Source organism: Oncorhynchus mykiss, chromosome 8 (assembly GCF_057628025.1).
Source record: "Oncorhynchus mykiss isolate SJ-2025 chromosome 8, ASM5762802v1, whole genome shotgun sequence".
In the NCBI taxonomy this organism is placed as follows: domain Eukaryota; kingdom Metazoa; phylum Chordata; class Actinopteri; order Salmoniformes; family Salmonidae; genus Oncorhynchus; species Oncorhynchus mykiss.
The window spans coordinates 27,780,452-27,796,570 of NC_143029.1; the positions used below are offsets into that span (position 1 = coordinate 27,780,452).

The following is a 16,119-nucleotide window of genomic DNA, read 5'->3' on the forward strand; positions in this document are numbered from 1 at the left end:
ATCCACTGCTCAGCCTAGGTACCTTACAGATAATTGTATGTGTGGGGTACAGAGATGCGGTAGTCATTCAAAAATCATGTAAACACTATTAATGCACACAGAGGGAGTCCATGCAACTTATTATATGACTTGTAAGTGCATTTTTACTCCTGAACTTATTTAGGCTTGCCATAACAAAGGGGCTGAATACTTATTGACTCAAGACATTTCAGCTTTTCATTGTTTATTCATTTGTAAAAATTCCACTTTGACAGTATTTTGTCTTGTGTGTAAACCAGTGACACAACATCTTAATTTAATCCAGGATGTAACACAACACAATGTGGAAAAGGTAAAGGGGTGTGAAAACATTCTGAAGATACTGTACTGTATATACAGTATATGCCATTTACACTATAGAGTTCCTTCATCACTTTATATCCACTTTTGAATGCTGAAGTTTTGATGACCCTTTTCTGTCCTTCTGTGTTCCTCAGCACCTGCTGGAGAAGTGGCCACCATGCCAGGTATTGTCAGGCCTGGAGGTGTGGGTGAAGGACAAAGAAGCCAGGCTGGAAGATCAGGGACAGGCCACCATCATAGCCTGCCATGACGCAGATCAGCTCAGACACATAATCCAATACTACAAGGTACATTAACACACACCCACGAACACACACAAACATACACACACACACACACACACACACACACACACACACACAGAAATGTATTGAGAAACACAGGACTAGTTCCACATTATTATATTTTTTTTTACATGATTGTCATTGCACAATAGAGTAATATGGATAAATAAATGCTGTTATTTACAAAGTTATCATAGTAAACATGCCTACTATAGTACATACCACAGTATACTATGGTAAACTATAGTACGTACTATAGCACACTATGGTAAAATGTTTTATGGGACAGTCTATTGCAATGTAGTACACAATTCTATAGTAAGTGCAATTACTGTTTTTCTCAATCGCATACAAGCGTTTTTTAGGGAACAATGTTGTCGAACAATGTTGTCGATTTTCAGAGAGTCCACAAGACACAGAACTCTGTGGCCTTTTGCAAAACAGTAAATGTTTTTTCAATATGTAGTTCCCTTCTCAAAACATAAATACATTTATCAAAACTATTATACCATCAAAATTGCAAATACATTAATCAAAGAACATGACTGCCTGCAAAAAGAAACCATACATATCTCTTGAGTCTCAGCAGATCAGACGTAAAGTTAGTCTGTGTTTAAAAAATCCCAATCGATCGATATATTTTCTTTGCAGTCACTAAATCAGTGTTCCCCAATTTGAGGCCCTCTTGGGATTTTATTTGCCCCCCCCCAAAAAAATCATAAATCATATTTGTTTATTATTTTAAAAAAATTGGGGGGGGACATAAAAGACTATAAACACACATGCAAACCAGCTCCAAGTGATTTTAATTTTGGAAATTGTTTTAATCAAATATAATAGTTATTGCGGTCAATTTGCAGTCTACACATAATTTGTAATTATGTTCCGGTCCATCAGCTCAAGAAGAAATTGGCCCTCGTCTGAATGTAGTTGAAAATCCCTAAATGATGACGATCAAAATTGGAAGTATAACTATCCAGAAGTGCAGAATAATGGATAATTACTCTTCTTGCATATTTCACCAAACCGTTTCATACACATCAAATCAAATATTATTTGTGATTAAAAAAAGCACATTGCGTGTAGGATTCATTCATCGGTATCACCACAATCCAATTCCATGTATATACAAAGGTTGGTTTTGCTCATAGTTTTGTAGACTTTCCATTTTTGCACAGAAACCCAATCCACAATAGAATAAGGAAAGGTGAATACAATGGAGGAACACAAATTAATTTATTGGCCTTAATTCACACAAAAACAAGTCTCTGTAATGGAAGGTCACAATGTTGGAGATGATGACTTAAGAGTCAGTGATTGTATGATTTAGAAACAGTGAACACAATTGCACACATTTATTTTCTGATGAAAATAATGTGTTATATTCTGTGAAAAAAACACTTAACAGTGTATTTTGTTTTCAATGATGACATTTGTTTTTAATGTTTTGCAAAAGGTGGTCGAAGATATGCAAGTCAGATACTAAGATGAAGAAAATTATCATAAGTTCTGTGAATGTACAGTATTTGAGCATTTGATCATTTCTGTTCTGCTATAGATACGTTTCAACACAGATCCAACAATTGCTTGTTTGCGATTGAGAAAAACGAATGACCGAAAGGTACTAAAGTGTGTAGTGTATTACAAATTTCTATGGTAAATGCTACACGATTGAGGGATACTGCAGAGCGTATTATAGTATTCTACAGCATACTACAGTTCACTACAGACTGTATAAATCTATAGTACAAGTGCTATAGTATTCTATAGTAAACTGTAGTATTTTTGTTTATGTGGGGTAGTAGAGTAGAGTAGTATAGATTTCTGTGTGTTAATGCCAGTGTGTGTTGAATCATTTCATTCCTCAGGGGTGCCAGGCAGGCAATGCCAGCGGGCAACTCACCCTGGATTTCCTGTGCCAGTCCGGACCGCAGTCAGTGGCAGCATCGGATAACTCTGTCAGCTGCTCTGAGGAGCGCACACTCTTTGCCGAGCGAATGGGTGCCCTCAACTTAAGCTGGCTCCTCCTAGAAGGGAAGCTGGGCAGTCAAGTGAGTATGACAGCGAGCCAAATAAAGCCAGGCATAAATATTGTGACAGCCAATCAAATTAAGGCTTTTTACCATCTACACAAGATAAAAAAAAAACAAGGAATCAGTACTTTACTAAATAAAGATGGAAAGCTGACAACTGCAAATTCCAAGAGCAAAAATATACAGTGCCTACGGAAAAAATTGAGTAAATCGTTTTTTTCCTCATCAATCGACCCACAATACCCCATAATGACAAAGCCAAAACAGGTTTTTTAATTTTTTTAAATAATTTATTACAAATAAAAAAACAGAAATATGACATTTACATAAGTATTCAGACCCTTTACTCAGTACTTTGTTGAATCACCTTTGGCAGCGATTACAGCATTGAGTCTTCTTGGGTATAACGCCACAAGCTTGCCACACCTGTGTTTGGGTAGTTTCTCCCATTCTTCTCTGCAGATCCTCTCAAGCTCTGTCAGGTTGGATGGCGAGCGTTGCTACACAGCTATTTTCAGGTCTCTCCAGAGATGTTCGATTGGGTTCAAGTCCAAGCTCTGGTTGGGCCCCTCAAGGACATTCAGAGACTTGTCCCGAAACCACTCCTGCATTGTCTTGGCTTAGGGTCGTTATCTTGTTGGAAGGTGAACCTTCGCCACAGTCTGAGGTCCTGAGCGCTCTGAAGTAAGTTTTCATCAAGGATCTCTCCATACTTCTGCTCCGTTCATCTTTGCCTCGATCCTGACTAGTCTCCCTGTCCCTGCCGCTGAAAAACCCCACAGCATGATGATGCCACCACCATGCTTCACTGTAGGGATGGTGCCAGGTTTCCTCCAGACGTGATGCTTGGCATTCAGGCCAAAAACTCCAAGCCGCCTGTCATGTGCCTTTTACTGAAGAGTAGCTTCCGTCTGGCCAGAATACCATAAAGGCCTGATTGGTGCAGTGCTGCAGAGATGGTTGTCCTTCTGAAAGTTTCTCCCATCTCCACAGAGGAACTCTAGAGCTCATCAGAGTGACCATTGGGTTGTTGGTCACCTAACCAAGGCCCTTCTCCCCCGATTGTTCAGTTTGGCCAGGCGGCCAGCTCTAGGAAGAGTCTTGGTGTTTCCAGACTTCTTCCATTTAAGAATGATGGAGGCCACTGTGTTTTTGGAGACCGTCAATCCTGCAGAAATGTTTTCGTACCATTCCCCAGATCTGTGCCTCGACACAATCATGTCTCGGAGCTCTACGGACTATACCTTTGACCTCATGGCTTGGTTTTTGCTCTGACATGCACTGTCAGCTGTGGGACCTTATATAGGGAAGCTCTGTAAAGACAGGTGTGTGCCTTTACAAATCATGTCCATAAATTGAATTTACCAAGGGTGGACTTTAATCAAGTTGTAGATACATAGCTAGGATGATCAATGGAAACCTGCACCTGAGCACAACTTCGCGTTTCATAGCAGGGTCTGAATACTTATGTAAATAAGGTATTTCTGTTTTAAAAAATAGATACATTTGAAAAAAATTCTGACATCCTGTCTTCTCTTTGTCATTATGGGCCATTTTAGAATAAGGCTTTAACTTAACTAAATGTGGAAAAAATCAAGGGGTCTGAATACTTTCCGAATGCACTGTATTATAAAAAAATGTTGGCCAGGAGTGTCAATTGGAGCAGTTTGCTTTTCTTAGAGTGGCATGTGTCTGGATCGTCGAGAGAAACAAAGGTCCAACGTTGACCACGTAACTCAACCCCTGACAGGGCTGGTATCAATTCCATTTCAATCCAGTCGATTCAGGAAGTGATCTGACATTTCCAATTATAATTTCCCATTATGAACTTACCGAATTGAAATGGAATTGTCCCCAACCCTCGTGTCTGTATCATACCTACGGTTTGCAGGTGCACCAGGCTGAGGAGCTGTTCCGCATCTGCGCAGAAAGAGAGAAGCGACTGCGACGGGTGCTCAGCTGGGCTGCGGGGCTGAGAGAGAGGCTGAGGGAGTGGCAGAGACCTGTCAGTCAGACTCAGGTGGACAAGGCCCTGCAGGAGTGGGAGGTATGGATAGTTTTAACAAGCCAGAACAAGGGACATGGATACTACACTGCATGCACTGTATGTAGATGGGGACTTCATTGAGTGAATAGTGTGTGTGTGCGTGCGTGCGTGTTTGCGTGCGCATGGGTGTGTGTGCGCGCATGCCTGAGTGTGTGCATTTCTTTATAGAACAGTTGACAAAAGGTGACTTCCTCTATCTGTTCAGGCTGTGGAGGAGAAACTGAAAGACGTGTGTGTGGCGGTCGAGGATCTGGTCCGCGACACCTGGTCTGCAGACACAGTCACCCAGGTCTGCACAGACTTAAACCAACAGGTGACTAACACACACATCGACACAGGCCACAAGTTAACTATGTTTTTTTGTTAGTCAAATATGGTTTTGTTTGTTAATTAACTATGGTTTCATTTGTTAAACTGAGACTCAGCGATATGACGTTGCCACTTGCAGCACCGCAGATACAGTGCCTACCATTACTATTCAGTGCCCTTGGATTTTTTCACATTTTGTTGGTTTACAAAGTGGGGTTGAAATGGATTTCATTTGAGATCAGAAAATTCTATAAATGTCAGTAGTATTGCACTCTGTAAACATGATTTTTGAATGACTGCCCCATCTCTTTATCCCCCACACCCAATTATCTGTATGGTTTATCTGTATGGTCCTTCAGACTAATAGTATATTTCAAGTACAGATTCAACTACAAAGACCAAGGAGCTTTTCCAATGCCTCGCAAAGAAGGGCACTGATTGGTAGATAAAAACGCAGACACTGAATATCCCTTTGAGCATTAGTTATTATTTAGGCTTTGAATGGTGTATCAATACACTCTATCACTACAAATATACATGCGTCCTTCCTAGCTGAGTTTCCGGAGAGGAAGTAACTGCTCAGGGATTTCACAATAAGGCCAATGGTGATTTTAAAACTGTTACCGAGTTTAATGGCTGTGATAGGAGAAAACTGAGGATGGATCAACAACATTGTAGTTACTTTACAATACTAATCCAAATGACAGAGTGAAAAGGAGGAAACCTGTACATAATAAAAATATTCCAAAAATGCATCCTGTTTGCAAACAAGACACTGAAGTAATACTGCAAAAAATGTGGCAATGGAATACACTTTCCTGAATACAAAGCCATGTTTGGGGCAAATCCAACACAACAGATCACTGAGTACCACTCTCCATATGTTCAAGCATGGTGGTGGCTGCATCATGGATATGCTTGTCATCGACAAGGACTGGGGAGTTTTTCAGGATAAAAAGAAACGGAATAGAGCTAAGTACATGCAAAATCCTAGAGGAAAACCTGGTTCAGTCTGCTTTTCACCGGAGACTAATTCACCTTTCAGCAAGACAATAACCTTAAACATAAGGCCAAATCGACACTGGAGTTGCTTACCAAGAAAACAGTAAATGTTCTGAGTAGCCAAGTTACAGTTTTGACTTAAACCATCTTGAAAACCTATGGTGAGACTTGAAAATGGCTGTCTGGCAATGATCAACAACTAAATTGACAGAGCTTGAAGAATTTTGAAAATAATAATGGGCAAATATTGCACAACCCAGCTGTGCAAAGCTCTTAGAGACTTACCCAACAAGACTCGCAGCTGTAATTGCTGCCAAAAGTGTTTCTAACATGTATTGACTCAAAGGGGGGGTGAATACTTATCTGATCATGATAAAAAAAAATCAATCAACTTTTTCTCCATTTGAATCGCCACTTTGTAACACAATAAAATGTGAAGAAATCCAAGAGGGGTGAATACTAATGATAGGCCCTGTATTCAGATGAGCATGATGCAAGTCTTTGCCCTCACACAGTCACACAGACTATCTCCGCATCTGCACCGGTGCACTTCACGCTGCTGCAAAGTGATAGCTATGGGGTCAAAACAGAGGAGAAGTTTAGCCTCATACTTCAATGCTCTTAGTTGTTGTGGAAATCGACTCAATATTGCTGTTTACTTTATGCATGATTCTATCTTTACTCATGGTTTTATTTGTTATGTGTGCCCATATAAAAAAACAAGGAAAACCCACAAAAAATGTAAATTGTATTTTCATGTTGGGTTGAAAGAGAAGCCTGCAAACACTTGAGTCCTCCAGGGCCCCATTGCTGCCGCATTCCACTGCTCTGGCATGTTATGTGTCATACAATATGATATATAAGGGTTTTACACACTACTGAGCTAAACTGAGTCGAGCAAAACCAAGCTGTACTCAGCAGACCTTGCTACACATCTACCATAGTTTCTGGAACCATACAGAAAAAGTAATTGTGAAAATTAAATATCCAAGCCAACACAGCTTGTTTTGGGTCAGCATGAAAGTGTGAAAAGGGCATTATCAGTATTTTCTCCCAACCCTACAGGTTGGGAGCCTGAGGCCTGAACTCCAGCGGGTGCTGGTTCAGTGGGGCCAGTTTGAGAAGGAGCTGGGTGATGTTTCATTCTACACCACTAAGCTGCGCTGTGGTCTGGAACACAGCAGTGGTCCCTTCCTCTCCTCCCACCAGGTCAAAAGGCATGTGGAGCAGCTACAGGTGAGTGTGATGAAGTTGTCAACCATATAAGAAGAGACATATCAAGGGGCGGTTCCTATAGAAATGCCTGAGCACGCTATCTTAGCATGTCATGACCGCCAAGCTATATTATCCACATTTAGTGCACACAGTGCGGTACAGCACTCCTTTGAAAGGAAGTCAAATCAATGTGTCATTCTGTCACTTTCCCAGCTATTTGTTGAAGACATATTCAGCTACTTAAGAAACTGACTCAAAGCTAGCTAATGTATTGCGATTCAGAGAAAACCTACCAGCAAGGGACAAGTTTGTCATTGGCAACCAGCTAGTTAAAATCCTGCCCTAGTCTGCTAAACAGCCGATACAAAAGTGCTCGTCAGTTCCGACATCTCTGTCTCAAACATTAACCACTGATACAGTGCCCGATATTTTACAATCCACTGTAATGGTAGATGAATATGAATGAAAAGATGATTGAAAGAGATACCACAACTCTAACCTTGAGCTACTGTAGACAACCCAAAATTGTGCGTATAGGACATGTGACATAAACACATTGTGTGCCATATGTATTGGAAAGCCTATATCTTCCTAACATGTAAAGCTACCAAACCTAAATCTCCCATATACAGCGTGCCTCAATACTGTAGTAGATTTTGTCATGAAATGCTGTTTGGTTTGATGAGTTGGAAAGGGAGTGTTTGTTTACACTATGACGTTTCTCTGCCCACAGTGCCTCCAGAAGGAGGCTGGGATGGGGGCGGAGATGTGGACTGCTCTGGACCAGTCGTACGCAGGCTTGTCGGACGCTATCAGTCCTGGAGCGGCCCAACTCCTTATTGAGAGACTTGAGGAGGAGAGAACACAGTCAGTACCACCGCTAACTGGACCTTTTAAAGGGGCAATCAGCAGTTGAAACAATAACAAAGCATCATTCCTGCTCCTGTTCCAGTAAAAAGCTAAGGGATAAGGCTGGAGAAATGTGACCAGACTCAAATTCATAGACAGAGCTATAGATGCAAGAACTGACCATCCATAATATCAAAATGATAGTTTTAACCATGTTTTGTTTACATTTATTTTGTTTACAAACATTGAAATAAAACAAACTTAGATTTGGAGTTCTGATGGGGTACAACAGTTTAACTAAGCTCATAAGGCAAGTTATATTCGTCAATAATCAATACATTCAAAAATGGATGTAGAAAATGCAGATTGCCCTTTTAAGGTGGACTTGGCAATTTGACATAATCAAACAGCAGGGTCGTGTTTAGTAAGCACGAAATGGAAGAAAACATATTTAACAATGTGTATATGTACAGTGCCTTGCGAAAGTATTCGGCCCCCTTGAACTTTGCAACCTTTTGCCACATTTCAGGCTTCAAACATAAAGATATAAAACTGTATTTTTTTGTGAAGAATCAACAACAAGTGGGACAGAATCATGAAGTGGAACGACATTTATTGGATATTTCAAACTTTTTTAACAAATCAAAAACTGAAAAATTGGGCGTGCAAAATTATTCAGCCCCTTTACTTTCAGTGCAGCAAACTCTCCCGAAGTTCAGTGAGGATCTCTGAATGATCCAATGTTGACCTAAATGACTAATGATGATAAATACAATCCACCTGTGTGTAATCAAGTCTCCGTATAAATGCACTTGCACTGTGATAGTCTCAGAGGTCCGTTAAAAGCGCAGAGAGCATCATGAAGAACAAGGAACACACAAGGCAGGTCCGAGATACTGTTGTGAAGAAGTTTAAAGCTGGATTTGGATACAAAAAGATTTCCCAAGCTTTAAACATCCCAAGGAGCACTGTGCAAGCGATAATATTGAAATGGAAGGAGTATCAGACCACTGCAAATCTACCAAGACCTGGCCGTCCCTCTAAACTTTCAGCTCATACAAGGAGAAGACTGATCAGAGATGCAGCCAAGAGGCCCATGATCACTCTGGATGAACTGCAGAGATCTACAGCTGAGGTGGGAGACTCTGTCCATAGGACAACAATCAGTCGTATATTGCACAAATCTGGCCTTTATTGAAGAGTGGCAAGAAGAAAGCCATTTCTTAAAGATATCCATAAAAAGTGTCGTTTAAAGTTTGCCACAAGCCACCTGGGAGACACACCAAACATGTGGAAGAAGGTGCTCTGGTCAGATGAAACCAAAATTGAACTTTTTGGCAACAATGCAAAACGTTATGTTTGGCGTAAAAGCAACACAGCTGAACACACCATCCCCACTGTCAAACATGGTGGTGGCAGCATCATGGTTTGGGCCTGCTTTTCTTCAGCAGGGACAGGGAAGATGGTTAAAATTGATGGGAAGATGGATGGAGCCAAATACAGGACCATTCTGGAAGAAAACCTGATGGAGTCTGCAAAAGACCTGAGACTGGGACGGAGATTTGTCTTCCAGCAAGACAATGATCCAAAACATAAAGCAAAATCTACAATGGAATGGTTCAAAAATAAACATATCCAGGTGTTAGAATGGCCAAGTCAAAGTCCAGACCTGAATCCAATCGAGAATCTGTGGAAAGAACTGAAAACTGCTGTTCACAAATGCTCTCCATCCAACCTCACTGAGCTCGAGCTGTTTTGCAAGGAGGAATGGGAAAAAATGTCAGTCTCTCGATGTGCAAAACTGATAGAGACATACCCCAAGCGACTTACAGCTGTAATCGCAGCAAAAGGTGGCGCTACAAAGTATTAACTTAAGGGGGCTGAATAATTTTGCACGCCCAATTTTTCAGTTTTTGATTTGTTAAAAAGTTTGAAATATCCAAAAAATGTCGTTCCACTTCATGATTGTGTCCCACTTGTTGTTGATTCTTCACAAAAAAAATACAGTTTTATATCTTTATGTTTGAAGCCTGAAATGTGGCAAAAGGTCGCAAAGTTCAAGGGGGCCGAATACTTTCGCAAGGCACTGTATATAACAATAAGAAACACTTGCTTTTGTTTTCCATTGAGAAAACAAACATGGGTTTCAAATACTTAACTCGATTCAAGTACTTTATCTGTGCATGTTTGAGCTTGCCCAGCTTAATTAAAAACAGAAAAACCCCAAAACTGCAAACCCCGCCCATCTGGCACTCCAAGTAGACTCAAACAACGCTCCAAGTACTTGACTCGATTTTTCAAGTATTTCCAACCAAGGTCTGACAGAAAACTGCCAAGACTGCCACTTTAATAGGGAAATTAATGTTTTTTTTGTTGAACTGTGGTAAACACAGGCTTAGGATATCTTATACGTATTGTTCTATGAGATCATCTGCATCAGCTAACAACACTTTTTGTGAATTTTGAAACATTTATGTAATCAAAACAAATAAGTATTTTGTTTGAGCTGGTAAGCCGAAAGCTAACTAGCTTTTTGGTGGACTCGTGTAGAGTAGACTAGTTTGTGTGGTTGGCATAGACTAGTGACCTGAAACATTTTGCGACTAATGTTGTTGTTCCATTTCTCTCACAGTTAGCAACTGACTTATTTTAAGCACATGAAGGCTTCATAATTCATAAAGCACGTCATATTGCTTTGTAAATGGCGAGTGAAAAACTTTAAAACAAGATGCCTCAGTTTATAAAAAGAAAATATTGGGCGGGTAGCCCACTTTGTTGTTGTTTGAAACGCAGATTGCCCCTTTATTATGTTTCAAACACTGTCGCCCCCTGTCAGGTGGAAGGCGCTAGTGCAGGAGGTGGATGAGGAGCTGCTGAGAACTGGGGATCTGCTGTCGTTCTGGGGGGAGTACAACCGTCTGTACGACCAATGCTCCGTCCGCCTGCAACACCACCAGGAACAGTGGGGGGCGCTGCTCAGCTTCCTGTCGACACCATGCCACTCCACACAGGACCTGGTCGATGCCATCAAGGTGAGTGCCACTGTCACTCGGGTTGGGGTTCATTCTAATTGAAGTTTACTGAGTGTACAGAACATTAGAAACATCTGCTCTTTCCATGACATAGACTGACCAGGTGAATCCAGGTGAAAGCTATGATCCCTTATTGATCCACTTCAGTCAGTGTAGATTAAGGGGAGGAGGCAGGTTAAAGAAGGATTTTTAAGCCTTGAGGCAATTGAGACATGGATTATGCATGTGTGCCATTCAGAGGGTGAGTGATCAAGACAAAATATTTAAGTACCTTTGAGCGGGGTATGGTAGTAGGTGCCAGGCTCACCGGTTTGAGTGTGTCAAGAACTGTACCGCTGCTGGGTTTTTCACGCTCAACAGTTTCGTGTGTGAATCAAGAATAGTCCACCACCCAAATGACATCCAGCCAACTTGACACAATTGTAGGAAGCACTGGAGTCAACATGGGCCAGCATCCCTGTGGAACGCTTTCGACACCTTGTAGAGTCCATGCCACGACAAATTGAGGCTGTTCTGAGGGCAAAAGCGGGTGCAACTCAATATTAGGGAGGTGTTCGTAATGTTTTGTACACTCAGTGTGTATATAGCTTCTTCTTTTCAGTTTATTGAGTTGAGTTTAATTTCAGTATACATGGCAGCTGAATTGAGTATACATCAAGAAAAAAACTAAGTAAATGTCAATAAGTGTGTGCGCTAATCTATAATGTTCAGAAGTCCGATGTTATTCAGTTCAAGCACTTTGGATGGTAGAGAAAATAGAGTAGAGAAAACATTTATGGTCTGGAGGAGGCAGCATCTCAGTCGCAGCCAGGGAGTCAGAAACAGACAGGTCCGTAGCCTCATCATCGCCGACCCCAACGTCCTCTCCGTGCTTTGGGTTTCGTAGATAATTTTCTATTCCTCCAGCACTACCATTTGTGCAGCACCCACTTGGGTGATGCCACTGCTGCCACACATTTGGTAACAGTCAGAGTAGTTGACAATCTTCACTACTGCAAGCCATTTCCAGTAATGTAGTCCTCTCCCGTCTCGAGTCACTTGCTTTTGCGATGTTGAGGCATTCAAGCAACAACAGTCCCATTCAAAGCTAATGTTAGCTAGACAAGCCAAACTGCCAACAGTCTTCAAACTCATTCAGATACATACATTCTAAAATGGGTCAAAACACGACTCAGTAAATGATCAGAAACAAAAAGCGGATCAAAAATGAATAAAAAATACTTATAAACAAATACATTATTACAGAGGTTGCCTCATGGCCAGTGTTGGGGTCGTTACTCAAAACAAATAAAAAATATTACCTATTACTTTCAACAATAATACTCTATTTATTACTCCCTGTGAACAGTAATTAGTATTTACCGCATCCTCACTAAATGTAAACAATGTCACCAACACAAGTAAATATTATTATGTTTTAAGTAGGCTATGTGCATTAGGCCTGCAGATATCAAATCCCAGGGCATTGAGGGCAAGGATATGAACACTATCTAAGCCTACCTGGACTATGGCATTAGGCAGGCCAGCTGTCATCTGGGAGAGACAGTCCTTCAGTGCCACTGTCTTGGACATCAACATTTCCCAGGTTAGTAGTAGAGTGTCGTAGAAACAGTTATCCTCTCCTTGCAAGATATCCAATGACACAGTCAGTGGCTTCATGACTGCAATATTCCCTCAGGAATTTATACTCCTGGTCAGTGATGCATTTTACCCCCAGTTGAGAGCAGAGAATGGTCAACTCTGTGATGGGGAAATGCTTTGTTTTTAAACACTTCTACCATTTTTCATCCCCCTCACTAAAAACAGTTAGTAGTACTGGGTGCTTGCGTAAAACAGGAACTTGGTGAGAGGACGTCAACCTCGGGCCGAAAACAATTACATAGAATCCGATTCCCCCAACACTGCTTATGGTGCGCCATGGCAAACGCCGTGTATTGAGAAGTCATTTAAAATATATACAGTACCCTTCAAAAGTTTGGACACACCTACTCATTCAAGGGTTTATCTTTGTTTGTTCTATTTTCTACATTGTAGAATAATAGTGAAGACATCCCAACTATGAAATAACACATATAGAAACATGTAGTAACCAAAAAAATTGTTGAACAAATCAAAATATATTTTACATTTTATATTCTTCAAAGTTGTCACCCTTTGCCTTGATGACAGCTTTGTGCACTCTTGGCATTCTCTCAACCAGCGTCACCTGGAATGCTTTGTCAACAGTCTTGAAGAAGTTCCCACATATGCTGAGCACTTGTTGGCTGCTTTTCCTTCACTCATTAGACCAACGGACAGATTTCCACTGGTCTAATGTCCATTGCTCGTTTTTCTTGGCCCAAGCAAGTCTCTTCTTGTTATTGGTGTCCTTTAGTAGTGTTTTCTATGCAGCAATTCGACCATGAAGACTTGGTCCATGCAGTATCCTCTGAACAGTTGATGTTGAGATGTGTCTGTTACTTGAACTTTGTGAAGCATTTATTTGGACTGCAATTTCTGAGACTGGTAACTCTAATTAACTTATCCTCTGCAGCAGAGGTAACTCTGGGTCTTCCTTTCCTGTGGCGGTCCTCATGAGAGCCAGTTTCATCATAGCGCTTGATGTTTTCTGTAACTGCACTTGAAGAAACTTTCAACGTTTTTGAAATTTTCCAGATTGACTGACCGTCATGTCTTGAAGTAATGATGGACTGTCATTTCTGTCTGATTATTTGAGCTGTTCTTGCCATAATATGGACTTGGCCTTTTATCAAATAGGGCTATCTTCTGTATACCACCCCTACCTTGTCACAACACAACTAATTGGCTCAAATGCATTAAGACAGAAAGAAATTCCACAAATTAACTGTTAGTAAGGCACACCTGTTAATTTAAATGCATTCCAGGTGACTGTTGAAAGCTGTCATCAAGGCAAAGGGTGGCTACTTTGAAGAATCTCAAATATAAAATATATTTTGATTTGTTTAACACTTTCTTGGTTACTACATGCTTCCATATGTGTTATTTCATAGTTTTGATGTCTTCAAATTAAGATATCAAAATTAAGAAAAACCCTTGAGTAGGTGGTGAGTAGGTGTGTCCAAACCTTTGACTGGTACTGTATATTTTGAATTATTAAGTTGCCATTTCAGTTTACTTCCTGAATTGACTGACTTCAATTCAAATGGACCCCTACAGTGTCGCAATTACCATATAATTACACGTAGAACACTACAACTGCAACTGAATCCTAGCAACCAATGTCTTATGTCAGATAGCTCAACAATTCCCTGGAGGTCGGTGGGTTCCCCAGATAGCATATGATAGCAAAATGTGTATAATTGCAAGACATTTACTTCAAAGCTGCAAAATGTTCTCTCATCTTCATGCAAAAATGTGAATAAAAGCATGACGTTAGCTATAAAACAGCACATGTATGTATGTCCCTTCCTAATGGCAAAAAGTGTAGAATTGCATAGAATAGCATTAGATGTTTTTCTATCTGCACCATGGAAAAAATGTGTTGAAATGCAGGTTAGTTAGCAAGTTAGCTGATTTTCTTGCAAAAAAATGATGAGAAACAAATTAATTATGAGTTAATGACTGTTACTGTCACTGAAGCTTTCACATTACTGTCTCCTTCCCTACCTACCTATGCGCTTGTGTAGGCTGGATCTAATCTAGATACAAATAAAGTGCCTTCAGAAAGTATTCACACCCCGTGACTTTTTCCAAATGTTGTTGTGTTACTTCTTAGGGCTAGGAGTCCCGCTAGCGGGACAACTTCCAGTGAAAACTGGAGGGTGCTCAATTCAAATAAATAATCTTAAATAATATGGATTTTAAACATTTAAGTACTGTCGCGTTAGGGGATTTTACTATAGGACCGTTAAGGTACCCCCCTCGAGAGTGAACCAAGTCGTCTCACTCAAGTTCTTATGTCACCCGGCTAACAGGTGACTCACAGGTCCACTGGACTGGTTATGTATCCTGCCCTTTATTCTGAGATCAGCCTTGTGTGGTGCCGTTAGGCTTGTTTCGGGATCCTAGATAATATCAATCAGACTTAGACTACCTCTTGTTTTACTTTCACTTTCCCTTTGCGTGAGTCTAGATATAAGAGCATACAATCTATAACTTGGTTACGATTTACAGTCTATGTCCGTCGACTAATACTACTTGAATATTAATATAGAGGATATCTGTTACAATAAAATGATTATTCTGTCCAAACCGTTATATTGTCTTTAGTGTAGAAACTAGTCTTGTTTCCCTAGATTGGGAGCGTCAGAGGTGTTCTCTCCCCTAGGGTTTTGGGGCTAGTTTATACTTTTTATTCGATGTTTGCAATTCACACAGTAGTCCACGTTATTACAGTTTCTTTTTGGTCCTTAATCTATTACATCAACACTCATCAAAACACTTGAACTCTTAATGCCTCATACATGTATTACAACAAGCGGTTAATTACCTTAGCTGACCTGGTTGGTTCCCAAAGAGTATGTTCTTCAACTCACAATTTCTCTAGAGGTTTTATCCAATCACTCAGTATCTGTTCCTCCTACTAGAAGTTTGTACTATGATTCGCTGAATCTTGTTAAAAGGCTGTGTCGAGATCAAGACCCTTCGTAACACCACCGATGCTGTGTATCTACTCCAGTTACGGAGTGGATATATTAAGCAATGGGAGTGTACAGGGTAGTTGTCTCTGTTCGTCTCTTTACAAAATCCAGAAATCACAAGTTACAATTGTTCTAGAGTATGAAAGTCAGATATTACCTTTTGGGGTGATGATAGGTTTAAATATCACGAGCTGCCTGTCAGTGATAAGTCAAGTAGATCTATCATGCCCTCTTAATGAAGGCATTCTTCTTATATACTCTTTTCGGGACCATGTCAGCCTTAGCGCTGACTCACATTCTAATCTTGCGGCGAGCTATTCCTGTAAAGGGTCAGTGTGATATGTCAGTGTGATAGGATCAGTGTGATATGTCACTGTGAATATATTACTAATGACAGTGTCTATG

The 16,119-nt window shown here is 40.6% G+C and overlaps 1 protein-coding gene and 1 long non-coding RNA gene across 20 annotated transcripts in view; one reads left to right on the forward strand and one right to left on the reverse strand.

Annotated features, from left to right (window-relative positions):
* Window positions 1–16,119, forward strand: part of syne2a (spectrin repeat containing, nuclear envelope 2a) — a 232,865-nt gene that overhangs the window by 157,428 nt on the left and 59,318 nt on the right. For all 19 annotated transcript variants that reach the window (XM_090243070.1, XM_090243079.1, XM_090243074.1 and 16 more), the window contains 7 exons: window positions 477–629; window positions 2,495–2,677; window positions 4,551–4,706; window positions 4,912–5,019; window positions 7,083–7,253; window positions 7,966–8,099; window positions 10,918–11,113. In XM_090243070.1, coding sequence (XP_090099196.1) covers window positions 477–629; window positions 2,495–2,677; window positions 4,551–4,706; window positions 4,912–5,019; window positions 7,083–7,253; window positions 7,966–8,099; window positions 10,918–11,113 — 1,101 coding nt within the window. The remainder of the gene's footprint in view (window positions 1–476; window positions 630–2,494; window positions 2,678–4,550; window positions 4,707–4,911; window positions 5,020–7,082; window positions 7,254–7,965; window positions 8,100–10,917; window positions 11,114–16,119) is intronic.
* Window positions 214–16,038, reverse strand: LOC110529723 (uncharacterized). The gene is made up of 4 exons (XR_002474429.3): window positions 15,564–16,038; window positions 4,538–4,691; window positions 2,530–2,665; window positions 214–622 (listed from the first exon to the last, which is right to left on the reverse strand). It is a non-coding gene; the product is annotated as an uncharacterized LOC110529723 (long non-coding RNA).